The sequence below is a fragment of the Mobula hypostoma genome, chromosome 11, assembly GCF_963921235.1.
Source record: "Mobula hypostoma chromosome 11, sMobHyp1.1, whole genome shotgun sequence".
Classification (NCBI taxonomy): Eukaryota; Metazoa; Chordata; class Chondrichthyes; order Myliobatiformes; family Myliobatidae; genus Mobula; species Mobula hypostoma.
This window is the reverse complement of record NC_086107.1, coordinates 51,341,518-51,357,264: the sequence shown is the minus strand read 5'-3', so window position 1 is coordinate 51,357,264 and position 15,747 is coordinate 51,341,518. Positions and strand designations below refer to the sequence as shown.

At 38.8% G+C, this 15,747-nt stretch overlaps 1 protein-coding gene across 3 annotated transcripts in view; it reads right to left on the bottom strand.

The window, feature by feature from the left end:
* Window positions 1–15,747, bottom strand: part of syt7a (synaptotagmin VIIa) — a 572,706-nt gene that overhangs the window by 265,861 nt on the left and 291,098 nt on the right. For all 3 annotated transcript variants that reach the window (XM_063062024.1, XM_063062025.1, XM_063062026.1), the window contains exon 2: window positions 9,866–9,969. In XM_063062024.1, coding sequence (XP_062918094.1) covers window positions 9,866–9,969 — 104 coding nt within the window. The remainder of the gene's footprint in view (window positions 1–9,865; window positions 9,970–15,747) is intronic.

The window sequence follows — 15,747 nt, the reverse complement described above, 5'->3', positions numbered from 1 at the left end:
AATTTGTGAAACTGCTTGTCAAATAAATAACAACATTTTTTGTCATCTACGGAGGCCACATATTCTGCCTTTAAAATATTATCATTTATTAAAGCATTGACTTAACAAGCATTGTGGTGGCAGGTGTAAATAATTGCACAAGGAGTGACTTCAGTCAACAAACATGATGCTGAAAAATTGTCGCCGACCTAAATATTTTAACTTTGCTTATTATTCTGGAGATACTACCTGACCTGCTGAATGTTTACAACATATCCTGTTTCCATTCTTTTGTTTCTGTCCTTGTTCCCCTTTCAGATAATCATGATCCCTCCCTTCATTGTGTTTGTTTCTCTTGCTTCCATTTTATCACAGATAGAGTCACACAGCAAAGAAACAGGCTTTTTGGCCAGCCCCAACGCAGTTATATTAATCTTTTGTTAATCCCATTTTATTCTCCTCACTTTCTCATTAACACTCCCTAAATTCTACCACTACCTACACAACAGGGCTAGGTTACAGTAGGCAGAGGCCTATTAACCTACCAATCTGGACCATAGGAAACCCATGTGCTCATAGTGGAACATGCAAACTGTAGCCAGGCAACACCAGGAGTCAGGACTGAAGTCAGGCATCATTGGGCACTTGTGTTACACAAATGTTCCCACCACTTATCAGCCCATGCCTAAATGTTGACTTGCTGATGCTGCGTGCAAGCATAAATTGCTTCATTGCTGAAAGTTTGCAAAAAGAGTAATGCACAAATACAGGGGCTTTGGAATGGGAGAAGGCAGGGGTGTTGAGTGATGGGGTAGAAGTGAAAAGGAAGATTTGGGCAGCCAAGTGGTATAGGTAGTAGAGATGCACCACTCAACACCCCCACCTTCCTTCATTTCAATGTCCCTGCCCATGTGCTTTACTCATTTTGCAGCTCTTCAGCAATGAGTTGCACACAGCAACATCAAATCAACATTTAGGGATGGGCTGATAAGTGGGAGCACTGGTGTAACACAAGTGCCCAATGATACCCATCTCCAACAAGAGGGTGTCAACCTAATTACACTTACCATTCAGGGTCATTAGCACAGCCAGATTTCTATTTTAATCAAAATTGACAGCCACCTTCTCAGCCCAGGGAAACAACAGGAATTCTGCAGATGCTGGAAATTCAAGCAACACACATAAAAGTTGCTGGTGAACGCAGCAGGCCAGGCAGCATCTCTAGGAAGAGGTGCAGTCGACGTTTCAAGCCGAGACCCTTCGTCAGGACTAACTGAAGGAAGAGTGAGTAAGGGATTTGAAAGTTGGAGGGGGAGGGGGAGATCCAAAATGATAGGAGAAGACAGGAGGGGGAGGGATGGAGCCAAGAGCTGGACAGGTGATAGGCAAAAGGGATACGAGAGGATCATGGGACAGGAGGTCCGGGAAGAAAGACGGGGGGGGGGTACCCAGAGGATGGGAAAGGGGTATATTCAGAGGGACAGAGGGAGAAAAAGGAGAGTGAGAGAAAGAATGTGTGTATAAAAATAAGTAACAGATGGGGTCCGAGGGGGAGGTGGGGCATTAGCAGAAGTTAGAGAAGTCGATATTCATGCCATCAGGTTGGAGGCTACCCAGACAGAATATAAGGTGTTGTTCCTCCAACCTGAGTGTGGCTTCATCTTTACAGTAGAGGAGGCCGTGGATAGACATGTCAGAATGGGAATGGGATGTGGAATGTGCTGTCAATTTTGATTGAAACACATCAGCACTACAATAGCAGGTGACAAACTGTGCTTCCTGCAGTAAGTCACACATTTCCTGTCACCCTTAAAATGTTTCCACTATAATTAATTAAAGGCCTTGTTTAGAAAGTGCCACAATAGATGGAAGGGCAAATTGTGATGAGGACTTTGTGATCCTGTAACAGGGTGTAGATAGAATGAGTGACTGCACAAAAACCTGGCAAATGGAATTTAAAATGAAGAAAGTGTGAGGTCTTGCATTTTGGTTAAGAGGAATGCAAGGTGGATTTCTAAATGGAGAGAGAGACGGCAAGTGACTAAAGTCCAGCGGGAACTAGATGTTCTCATGCACAAGCAGGTCCAATAAGTAGTTAAGAAGTTAAATGGAGTATTATCCTCTTTTTATAAAGTAGGTGAAGTTTAATAGGGAGGCCACACCCAGAAAATGATGTATATATCTGGTCCCCTTACTTAAAAAAAGGAGCTTCATCTGGCTAAATTGGTAGACAATTTTGGTTTGCATTCTTTGAAGTTTAGAAGACTGAGTAGTGACCTTAACCAAACATAAGATCCTAAAGGGCATTACGGAGTAGATGTTTTTCCATCGGTGACAAAATAAGGGATTGTTTTAAGACTGAGGTGCATAGAATTGTCTTTCGGAGGGTAATGAATCTCTGAAATTCTCTGCTCACAAGTTTGGTAGAGGCCATTAAAATATTTAACTAGAAAACAGATCAAGGAACTGATGATTATTGAGAACTATTATGAAGAGGAGCTGAGACTAGCATAGATCAGCCTTGATCATATTGAATGGCAGGCTGGTTTGAAGGCTTAGTAGCTAAATCCTCCTCCTTGTGTACTTCTGCCTGGATGTGTCGAAAAGCTCAACACTATCTGGCTAAAACCTGCTGATTTGATTATTACCTAATCTACGACCCTAAGAATTGGCTCATTCCACCACTGGCATATAGTGACCTACACTACCTACAAAATGTACCTCAGCACCTGGCAAATTCAACTCTATCACCAAGAAGGTCACAAGCTTTAGATACTTGGTATCACCACCACCTGCATGTTCCTCTTCAATTGTGCTGCATCCTGACTAGGAAATACTTTACAATTCCTTCATCATTACTGATCAAAATACAGGAAATCCCTCCCGAACAGCCCTGTGGAAACACCTTCAGCTGAAGCAGTATGCAGTGGTTCAAGAAGGCCACACACTGTGATCTTCAAGGGAATATCAGGGATGACAAATAAATACTGGCATTGACAACAACTGTTAGACCCCAAAACACAAATAAATTCAGTGAAAGGTCCTCCAATATACTAATTTAAAATCTCCAAGTTTAGTTTTCCCACACCAATATTTCTTCGTTGAGCAAAAATGCAATTCCTCTCATTTCCTTGCAGGGACTTGGTTCCATTAATCACTATCAACTGCTTGCCTTGTGCAGCATAGTTAGTCTAGTAACTGAAGGGGACATTGTAGCTAACCTGCACTCAAACTTGCCTCACACTTGCAGACCATTGCACACATTGTTCCATCTGGAAAGACAATTGAAGATTGTGGATCCAATTAAAATAGAAAATAAACTCAGAATGGACTTTGAATAGAACTGAGTTGTTTCTGTTTCCAAGCTTTATCTGACCTTATTCATTAGAGCTAATAATTGAGCTCTTAGATAATCAACACCACAATTTCATTTCTTCCAAATTAAATTTCACTTTTAATGTTCTTTTTAATCTCACAAAATCTCACAAGTCAATTCACATCCAAGATTAAGTTAATAGAAGATAAAAAGTTGACATTATATTACCTCCACAATTTTGTCTTTTGACCTTTAATTGGATGTAATCCTGAATTTCACCTTCTCATTGTTCTTCATTTCAAAAGTTAATGATTCATTCTGAAGCACAAGGGAAAGAATTCAATTGATATTTAGACATATTCATGGACAAGTATGTTTACTGGTAGAGCCTTTTCCACGAACACATTTAAGTATCAATTGAACCCTTTTTCCGTATAGAAACTTGGTATAACATACACTTTGCTGAAAGCCACATAAATGGATTATAGTCCTACTGAATGTTTTAATCAAGATTAACTTTTAATCAAGATCATGATGGCCAGATTAACTTCTCCTGCAGTGTAATTTTGAAGTTTACAAAAACCAGTGCACTGTTTAATATCTGGTAATTATTCATGGGCAGATTGGAAATAATAAATGTAGATTATAATAGTGCTTAAGTGCACTCTTTGACATTGTTAATGCACTTTGTAAAGCTACAGTATCCTCTAGTGGTGTAGACCAGATACTGCAATATTAAAATTATACATTTTCCCACTGAACATCAAAGCAAAATTGTCTGCAAATCTGAACCCATGGACTGTAAACCTTAAAGTGTGGAAGTCATTACCAATCAATTCTTAGTGTTCAAAGGATTTATAGTCAAAGTTATAATTCTATAAAAATATCAATACAGCAATAGGATTATAAGAAATTGAAACACCAGCAAGTCATTCAATTATCTAAGCATGTTTTGCTAGTAAGTTAGATCATGGCTGATATATTCTTATATTATTTACTTGTCCTTGCTCCATATACTTTGTGATTCTTATTGAACGAAAATTCACTAGGGGTTAATTGGATAAGACCGCTCTAGATTTCATTCTTGATTATATTTTTGAAAACCTCTTATTTTATGTTTCTTTATTCCAAATTCCATTTTCAGCAATGAAAATCACTTAATTGTACCAATTGTACAATGGGCTGGAAATCTTCATATCGAAGTCTGGTCCTGGCATAAAGGGAAGACATACGAGGTGATGCTTCAAAAAGGTAGCTTACGTCATTAAGGGCCCCATCATCCAGGATATGCTCTTTTCTCATTGCCTCCATCAAGGAGGAGATACAGGAGTCTGAAGACACACACTTACTATTTCAGGAACAGCTTCTTCCCTAGCATCATCTGATTTCTCAAGGGACAATGAATCCCTGTACACTACCTCAGGTTTTTTTTGCGCACTACTTCACACACACACACACACACACACACACAATTTATTGCAATGTACTGGTGCTGCAAGTCAACATATTGCATGACCTACAGGATGCCAGTGATGTTAAACCTAATTCTGATTCTGATTCAGGTGATAGCACTTGTAATGGCTGTTGATCACCAGTTCTTCCAGTGTTCTGAACAATGGAGTCGCTTGTCAACAACTGGTAGTTGCTGACCTAAGGCAAAGATATAAAACAAGGCCCTGACTCCATGCAAGAGTGCATTTTTTTTTCAATGTCAAAACTAATTTCTGCCTTTTATTGTGCTATATATGCTCTACATATAAAACTCACACACAGTAGAATGGAAAGTTTGATTACTTTCACACGTTAACTAAAAAATAAAACTCATAAATATAACCATTAATCTGAGTAATTTAAATAATCAAGTTTAAGTTTAATTATCATTCAAGCATACATGAATATAGCCAAACTAAACAGTTTTCCTCTGGGGCCAAGGCTTAGAACACATTACCAACAGCACACAATACACTGCACATTGCACTTTGTACAAATAGCACATATGGTGACAATTTCAGAAAAACATACAGTCACAAAGAAAAATATACTGTATATAGCTCAAATCTGAGTGTTCAGCTTGTTCTTCCATTGATGAACACCAGAGGGCAGAGAAATAATTATAATAAACAGAAAATATGTATATTTGATTCCGGTTCTTTCAGCCATCAGTTAATTGGGTCAGCCGCTTATTTGGGACAACTTTAAAGAACAAAAACTAATCCAGAAAATAGCCAGGATTACCTTTGTTTATTTGGGACACAATGCCACTTAACTGGGGCAGGAGACTATTATTGAACAGTTTCTAACTAGAATCAGTTGCAGTACTTGTGTGGCCATTAGACACTACACCATACTTCGAGTGAAGAGTTTTTAAACAGCATCAGCTGCATGTGTTTGTGTCCAAAAAGCAATGATTTTTGTCACTGACAGTTGGCGAGAAATAAGCAACAAGACAATTCAGATTTGTTTTGCTCACTACAATTTCAAGCATTCAGGCTTGGAGATGCCAGAAATGGCCGGGCGTGAAAATGAAACAATTTCACTGGTTCAACAAGTTGGGGACCATGAAGAATTTGAAGTTATCGACAATCATCTTGAATGTTACAAGGAAAATGAAAATGTGGAGGATGCAATTGTCAACACTATTGTATGAAGGCAGTCCATTACCTGCATTAGGTGTCTGTGTTGTTTTTGTTCATTTACAATCAAAAGAACATAATGTGGATGAATTTCTCTATTGCTACATATTAGGAACTAACATGCTGTTTTATAGTACTGTAGTAGTATTAACAGTGTTTAAATTTGATCTGTATTTCATTTAAATACATATTTTGTTGCTCAGTTTGTCTTTTTACATCTTTTTAATTATTTCCATGAAACTTTGTCTAATTGGGCCAATGTGTACTTGTCCAGATATGTCCGACTTAACTGGAATCCACTGTACTGGTACAAACTGAAGCAAGGGTTAGATGTCAACAAGAGATGGGGTTAATGAATGGTAACATGAAGGGGTAATGTGTGAGTCATCTTTAAGAGTAACTTCTCTCCAAAATATTATTTATTCATGTTCACGAAGAACTTGTATTTGTATAGCACCTTTAGTACCACTTAAGTGTTTCTCCGGAGACAAGAATAGCATATGAGATTAAAAGAGAGTAACAGCTTTGTCAGACAGGTGCATTTTGAGAAGCATTTTAAAGAGACACACGGAGTAATGGAGATAGTGGGAAGGTATGAGACTGGGACACAAATACTGGCAGATGCATAAAAACAAGGCAATTTCCCTAATGTGTAAAGTCAGGCTGCAGGCTATACAGTATGATAAGATAATATTATACTTTTGCTAGTTTGCTTTTACCCTTTTCCTGGACAAAAGCTGATGGGTGCAAGCATAATTTATGAGGAAAATCACAGACTGATGTTCACACACTTTGACATTATCTTTCAGTTGAAGAAGCTGAAGAAGTTACTTCTTACATGATAAATAGTCATAAAGTCATGGTTCCCCTTCCAATCTTTAACATTTTCTAGGCCCTGGTAATATGATAGTGGCAATGTAACTCTTGATTCATCAAGATAGGATTCCAGAGGTCAATATTCTAAACCCACTGAGTGAAGGAGACCTAGCCTACTTGGTCTTGTGTTAGTAAGAATGACAGCTGCTGTGTATTGTCAAACAGGTTTAAAAAGTTGTCTGCAAAATCTCCTCCACACATTATACACTGAACCAGAGTTTTTGAGTCATTATGGTAGAGCACTACAGCACAGAAATAGGCCATCTAGACTGTGGCAGCCTGGTCTTCCGTCTAGTCCCATCCACCTATCCAGACTTCTATTAAATGTTGTAATTGAACCTGTATCTACTTCTTTTGCTGGCAGCTCAGTCCGCACTCGCACCACCCTATGAATGAAGAAATTCCCTTACTGATCCCTTTCAACATTTCACCTTTCATCATTTTTATCCTGGGCGATGACCAAGTCAGTATATATTTAAAGTTGGCTTGATTCATGATGAAATGTTGCCAGGGAGGGGCAGAGGTGAGTCAGTCTGTTTGGGAGCTGGGCATACCAACATGCACCCACCACCACCCCCAGTGGAGATCTGATCAACAACCCCACCTTGCTCCTCCTGGGCTTCTCTACGGCTACCAGAAAAAAAAACTAAACAGCCAGAAATAGACTTAGAAGTCGACATGCCAAAACTGCGCAGACACTACACTGATGAGGTGCCCGACAAACCCCAGCTTGTTCCTGTGGTGCCTCAACCAGCACATCCTCCATCTGGTCCAAATATGCTCTCTTACCAAGATCCAGGACGGCTTTGCCACAGTCCAGTAGTCCATCGATGTGGCTACAAGCTGGAGGAGTGGCTTGCAAAAACCTACTAGAATTGTGAAGAGAAAAACATCTGCAATACGAAGCAACCTTTCACCCTAATCCTTTGACCTCTAGTTCTTGTCTCACCCAACCTGTAAAGAAAAAGTTCGTATGCATTCTCCCTATCTATATTTCTCATAATTTTGTCTACCTCTCTAAGATCTCCCTTGGAATATGGGAGGAAACCAATGACGTCACAGGGAAAATGTATATCAACAGTTCTACATTGAGTTACTGTTCCACTCAAATAAAATCTTTTGTTCATCATCCTCAACTCAACAGTGCACTATAGCTACTTTTTTCAGCAATAGCAATTAAAGAATCACTCTTAGACACAGTCCATTAATGTCCTGCCTCGGCTTATGTTCTAATGTCAGAAAATTCACTTTGCAGTTATCTTTTGTTTTCTATGTTTGATGCTTAGAATTTAGAAAAATGAATCCTGCTCATAAAATAATGAATAACTGCAGAACTAGAAGATAATAATCTGTTAATATTAAGATCAGTGGAAACCAAGGGGGCATTCAGTTAAACTTGCAATTAACCTTCGGGCTGTTTGCCATTTCTCCAAAAGTCGCACCAAGAACAAAACATGGTAATTTGATTTAAACTAACAACTCCACAGTACAGACACAAGACATAAGGCACTGAAACGGTGCCAAGATCTAGCCCACGGGTAAAAAAGTCTTTGTTCTTTTAATCACAACAGATGGTTAGTAATATGAGAAGAAATAATTGTTGCAACAAAGTTGCAGCAGTTGTCAGGCCTGAATGATAGCGATGGAAGAGCTTAAGATTGGAAATGAATGGGCAATGATAAATGTGAGCTACCCCCAGTGAGAAACCAGAGCACCTATCTCTCCTATGGTTCATAACATTTTGTTTTATCCATCGGTGATTAAAATCATTATATTCTCAGTATCAGAGTTTTTAGATGCCCTTTCAAGTAAGAAAAATAATTGCTTTAATCACAAACAGCCTTGGTTTGCCTTGTGGATTACATGACTGTGGTAAACCATATATATATATATGTTGTAACTGGGTTAACTGTCTGGACACGCCCCTCTGCTGACTGCCCCTGTGGCTCCTCCCACAGAGTCCTGTATAAAGGTGTTCGCCTTGCCCCTCCCCCTCAGTCCGGGGGCAGACACTCACCGTGGAGGTCGTGGAGGTCGTATTGTACAGCGAATAAAAGCCTTTCAGTATTTTACCAGACCACAGTCTTTTGGAGTTATTGAAGGTGCTTCAATGACCTTGCTTCATCCAACATCTCCTTGACATATTTTAATAATTTCTTCAACTTAAATATCTCTGATTCCTGTCATAATCATAATTCCTGTTACACCGTTCATGTGGTGAGAAAGGCACAAGAGCACCTCTTTCACTTCAGGCGGTTGAGGAGGTTTGGTATAGACCTCCAAATCCTAAGAACTTTCCATATGGGCACAATTAAGAGCATCCTGACTGCCTGGAATGGGAACTGTACCTCCCTTAATCGCAAGACTCTGCACAGAATGGTGTGGCCAGTTGTGAACTTCCCATGATTCAGGACATTTACAAAGGCAGATGTAAAAAAAAGGGCCCGAAGGATCACTGGGGACCTGAGTCACCCAACCACAAACTGTTCCAGCTGCTACCATCCGGGAAACAGTACCGCAGCATAAAAGCCAGGACCAACAGGCTCCAGGGCAGATTCTTCCACCTGGCCATCAGACTGGTTAACTCACGCTGATTTGAGTGTATTTCTATGTTACATTGACTGTTCTATTTATTATAAATTATTATAAATTACTATGATTGCACATTGCACATTTAGACGGAGACATAACGTAAAGATTTTTACTCATCATATATGTAAAGGATGTAAGAAATAAATTCAATTCAATTCAATAATACAAACATTATTCCACACATGCACCAACTACATGTATCCTATGATCATCATTTTGCAAAAATTATCAAGAATTCTGAAATATCCTCTGCCAATAATTGTCATCAATGTCTATTTAGCGATGAGCAACAAGGGGAGAGTTCTCTTGACATTGCATTTTATTCAAAATTTTCTCGATGTTGCACTTTAATCAATATTGTGTATTGAAAAAGAGTTGACATTTCTCTTGAAGCTACTTAAAGAGAATACTGCCCACATGTAGTAGTGTTTGTGTTGAATCAACCACTTAACATAGAAGTTGAGCTTACCAGCTTGTGTTGACACCATTTGCAGATCCCACACATCATGACCATCGCAGCAAGACAAATTATCACAGCTGCTGAAATCAGAGCCACATCCAGGGCAAATGAATCTGATGAAGAACAAAGAAGAAGGGCCAGGGTTAGGTAACATGTCCACAGGTGAACGCCAGCACTTGTTTACTACTTCTATTTGGTACCGACAATTTAAAAATTTCTTTTCACAAATGGGAATCTTTCCCATTTTGCTGTCAGGTTAACTACAGATATACTTGTGGTTTAAGTGAGCTGAGAAATATAATCATATCTCCTGTTCTCTTCTTTTGCATAAATAAATAACATTTTCTTTCTTGGTGTAACCACTGTACATCTGATCTTCTTGGTATTTATTTCTTATTTCTTATTATTTTTTTAATTCTTTCTTTGTGTATCTGCACAGTTTGTCATTTGCACATTGGTCAGTTATCCATCCTGTTGGGTGCAGTCTTTCATTGTGTTTCTTATATTTATTGTGAATACCCGCAAGAAATTGAATCTCAGGGTTGCATATGGTGACATACATGTACCTGGTACTTTTATAATGAATTTACTTTTAACTTTGAAATTTTAATTGCCTTTACAGTTCTGCCTGGCTCTTTTAAGACTATCTTGACTGCAACATCCCTTCCAAATAACATACTATTCCAATTTAAACATATAATTACAATTTGTTGACTGAGTTAATTTGATAATTTTTCTTTAATTAACACCAGTGATCCCAAGGATTTCAGGTGTTTAAGGAGAAGTCTTACCAATAGCTCACAACCTGGAAGCAAGCTAAAACAAAATCTCTACTTAACTACTGAAAATGCCACAGAAGAACTTATAGCAGAAATATATCCAAATTGAGCTCTCAAACCACGAGGATCATTTTTTAAATCCAAGTTATGTCATCTTAGCATGCACAGATTTATTATGTGATGGTTTGTGCTGTTTCGATGACATTTATATGCCAGTTTAAATAGATCTTCTTTGTTCACAAACTTTCGAGCGTTCTGACAGAGATGGCATATGTAGTGATTGCTTCCCTTGGCTGAGGTGCCTAGGGTAAGAGTTCAAGTCATAGCACAGGAATTTTTCATTCCGAGAAGAGTGAACTAGTGGGCTGTTAAGGCCAAGACTTTTAAGGATAAGAAGAATTTCTAGAAGCAGATATGTCATATTGGGTGATAGGATAAATCATGATTGTATTGATGACTGGATCAGGCTCAAACAGCGAATGGTCCAAAACTCTTGCTATTTCCTTTGTTTATCTATGACATCAGAGGGGCAGGTGCTACTTGGTTGCACTTGTGTAATAGTGAAAGGAATGTGGAAGTCAGAAGGGGAAAACAATCTAACTTGGCAGAAGATTCCAGCAATACAGGAAAATGGAATAATAATGAGAATTATTAAAACTAATCAGATGGTACCCATATCCTTAGGCTGCTACTTAGGGATCTACCTGGAATAGCCTTCCTGCTAGAGAGATTGTACTAGTTTTAAGTAATTTTAAGCAAATATCCATCATCCTGAGCTAAGAGTAAAAATTGCTGGAGTTGGTTATAACAACATAACACTAACAGAGATCTAGTATAAACTATGATGAGACTAGATGCTAAATAGTTAAGTACAATATAAACTGGAAGAAGAGACTGAGAAAAAAATCATGATTGGCAGTGTATATCTTTAGACTGTAGTGATATGAGAGCAGATGGTGTGGAATATGAATCTATTTGGTTAGGGCTAAGAAAATTATTTGGTGGACTAACAATAAGTGGAAAGAGCATGATTATGTAAATTATGAAAATGATAGATGACTTTAATTATCTACGAAAAAAGTAAGTTGTTAAGAAAAATTATATACGACAATGGACAAGCCACAGGGAGCATTTCAATGGGAGTTAGTTAGATGAACAGAAAACATAGAACGTAGGACAGTACAGTACTCTACAGGCCCTTTTAACCTTCTCCAAGATCAACCTAACCCTTCCCTCCCATGTTGCCCTTCATTTTTCTTTCACCAAGATTCAGAATCAGATTTAATATCCCTGACATATATCATGAAATTTGTGGTTTTGTGGCAGCAGTACAATGCAATACATAAAAATATACTATACATTTCAATTATAAATATACATATATAATTAAATTAAATAGGTAGTGCAAATAAGAGAGCAAAGATAGTGAGGTGGTGTTCATGGGTGTCTATCTAAAAGTCCCTTAAATGTCTCTAATATGTCATCTTCTTCCACCACCCCCAGCAGTGCATTCCAGGAACTTACTGTTCTGTGTGAAAAAACCTACCTTTGACATCGTTCCAAAAATTTCCTCCACTCACCTTAAAATTATGCCCTCTCTTGTTAGCCATTGCTGCCCTAGGAAAAAAGGTGCTGGCTATCGACTCTATGTCTCTTATGATGTTCACCTTTATCAAGTCACCTCTCATTTTTCTTTGCTTCAATGAGAAAAGCCCTAGTTCACTCAACCTATCTTCATAAGACATACCCTCCAGTCCAGACAGCATCCTCATAAATCTCCTCTGTACCCTCTCAAAAGCTACCATGTCCTTCCTACAATATGGTGACCAGAACTGAACACAATTCTCCATGCATGGTCTCAGTAGAGTTTTATAGAACTTAAGAGTTCAATGTTTACTGGCAACTCTTGTGATGCTGCTGTTACCAAACTGTATTGGTCCATGTCATTCCTTTGGGTTCATCAGGTGCATGGAGAGGGGGAGCTTGCTACATGGGCAACATCCTGCTCTCCATATCATACTGTCGAGGCTTGTGTATCTAAAAGTTAGGACACAATATCCATGGTTAACTCTGACCAATGGATGCCTCATTATCAGAGCAGAGGAATTTGGAAACTTGGAAATTAAACCAAGAGGAAATTTGGCTTAATTGACTAAAGTAATGAAGGGATTAGATAAGTGTAAAAATTGTTTCCTAAGCCAGTATTATTATTTATAAAAGGAACAGAAGTAATCTTTTCTTTTGTAAATGCAGACTAGTGGCTATAATTTTCAATGCACTATCTGTAGTGTTGTGGATACCTCCTCAAATGGAAATTGGTTAAATGGTTCTTAGGAAAAAATACAGGAGCATCAGGAAAGAACTTGAGATTAGAGCTAAAACTATTGAACTTTGAAAGCAGGTTTACTATGACAATAACCTCCTTCTAAGTTGTACTATTCAACAAGTTACATGGCTTTAGTAAAGTACAGACTTGTGGAAATCTGCAGATGCTTGGAAGACCAAAAGGTCTTTCAAAGCTGTAATTATACAGCAATTTTGTAAAAGGAGGCCAAAAGAAGATACATAATCACATAAAAGGTAGTAGTTCTGTGAAGGTTGGTGGAACATTAGTTGCATCAGAGGGTTGGAGAACTGCCAATGGAACAACATAGCCCAATCTACTCAATTACTTTGAAGCAAATCAAGCAGATGTTACACAACAGTGTGCTGCATGAAAACTAATTTAAGCAATTAATATACAAAAGAAATTAAATGAATGGCAAATGAAGAGACCTCTTCTTTGGATGCCTAGAATGGATTGATGTATTATGAACTTCTCAATAGTATTATATAATGGCTTTACTTCTGAATGAGTAACACAGTTCATTAATTAAAGCTAAGCATCCTGATACACTCACACTTAGTCAGAAGACTATAGAAGTACACAGCTCATTGCATCTTAGCTAATAACAGAAATGCCCCTTCATTTGGGAGGTAGAGGGGTGTGTGTGTGTGTGTGTGTGTGTATGTGTGTGCGCTTGTGTTCGTGTGAATATAAAAATCTACAATAAACAAAATAATATACTTTGATTAGCTTATGTTTGAATCTTCCGGGCTGACTTGCAGATGTACCATAGTAGAGGAGTGGTACAGCTAGATCTTCTGCCTCTCAGCTCCAAAAATTTGGGTTCAAGTCTAGTCCAATTTTTGTGGTGTTGCATACTTGGTGCAAACATGATAGACCAAAGTGCCTACTTTAATGATGCATCTCTCTGTTACTCCATGACATATGCTAATATAAAGTACTTGCAGCTAATATCTTCACTTCTTTAGGGATTGGCTGCGTGGTTCAGCGAAGCCCCACTGGATCGGCTCCAGAGCTGGATATATTGTATTAGTTAAAGGGTAAATCTGAGAAACATTTATGTACACAGGACTAAATTAGTTTTATCTCAATTGAAGAAGTAGTAATAATGCCTGGGGGAAATGCATGCAGTCACAGACAGAATGTGCAATCTCCACAAAGTCAGGCCCCAATACTGCGACTGAAACTGAATCATTGAGCTGTGGGACTGCAATGCAAAACACTGTGTTACCAGGCCACCCTGTGTATGTCACCTTTTCTGTGTCAAAACCGCCAGATACCATTATACCCTAAACAGGAGGAGGTCTGTGCAGATGCTGAAAATCCAAAGTAACTCACACAAAAAGCTGGAGGAACTTAGGAGGCCAGGCAGCATCTATGGAAATGAATAAACAGTTGACACTTCGGGCTGCGACCCTTCTTCAGGATTGGAAAGGAAGGGAGCAGGTGCCAGAATCAAAAGGTAGGGGAGGGGGTAAAGGATAGCTAGAAGGTGATAGATGAGGACAATTGGGTGGGATAGTTAAAGGGCTGCAGACGAAAGAATCTGATAAGAGCGGAGAGTGGACCATAGGATAAAGGGATGGAAGAGGGGCACCAAGGGGAGGGGATGGGCAGGTGAGAAGAGGCCAGAGTGGGGCATAGAAGAAGAAGGAAGGAGGAGGGAAACTTTTTTTTACCATAAGGAGAAATCGATATTGATGCCATCAGGTTGGAGGCTACCCAGATGGGATATAAGACGTTGCTCCTCCACCCTGAGGGTAGCCTCATCTTGGCACAAGAGGAAGCCATGGACCAACATGTCAGAATGGTCATGGGAATGGAAATTGAAATGCTTGGCCATCAGGAAATTCTATTTTTGTGGATGTAGCGGAGGTGCTTGATGAAGTGGTCCCCCAATTTACAACAGGTCTCATCAGAGTACAGTCAACCACATTGGGAACGGTGGATATATTAAACCATCATTATACTCTGTACTTGTTTAATCTTCTCTTTATGAAAAGCCACTTCATTAAGCAGTATCATACGGACAATCCTAATTAGCAATATCTTTCTCATTTTATACACCAGAATTTGAAGAATGGCCTTCAAGCAGAGCATCGACAATCTAGTGAAACACCTCATGCACCATAGAGTCTATAAGTTTGCAATCAACTCTGAACTTTCGTGGCATCGCTTGCTTTGGAACCCTGCAGGAAAACTTAAAAGGTCTTAAAACTACTGCAAAGTTGTTATGTTTTGTAAAAAACAATAGAGTTCAGAACTGGGAATTATGTTTATAGTCTGTGATATTCTTTTCTGTAGATTATTTCTCTGTTGAGGGTGCAAGTTGTGCTACATGTAGCAGCTTTCTCGTAGTCCACTTAATTGACTGTTCTTGTTCTGTGAAGAAGCATAATGAATTGATGGAATTTGAGAGTAAATTCAATGTAATCACAAGAGAGAGGCAGAAACTGCCAATAATTAGAGCAACTGATTTGTCACGGCATGTTATCTTACAAATGGAATTATCTGAACCTGTAAAATGACCCAACTCAGTTTTATTACAAGGAAGTACGTAAGATCATACTGGACCTGTAAGAATGGCATCACAGCAACCTGCAACCAATTTCATAAGACAAGTTGGATGACCTGTGGGTCTTTCCCGACTATAACTTGCTATGTGCAGCTTTTAACTGGAACACAACAGAAAAATGCACATTTTGAGATGTGCATGGGGGGGGAGTGGGGGGGGAGTATATTTCTCTCGGTATTTCTCCATGCAA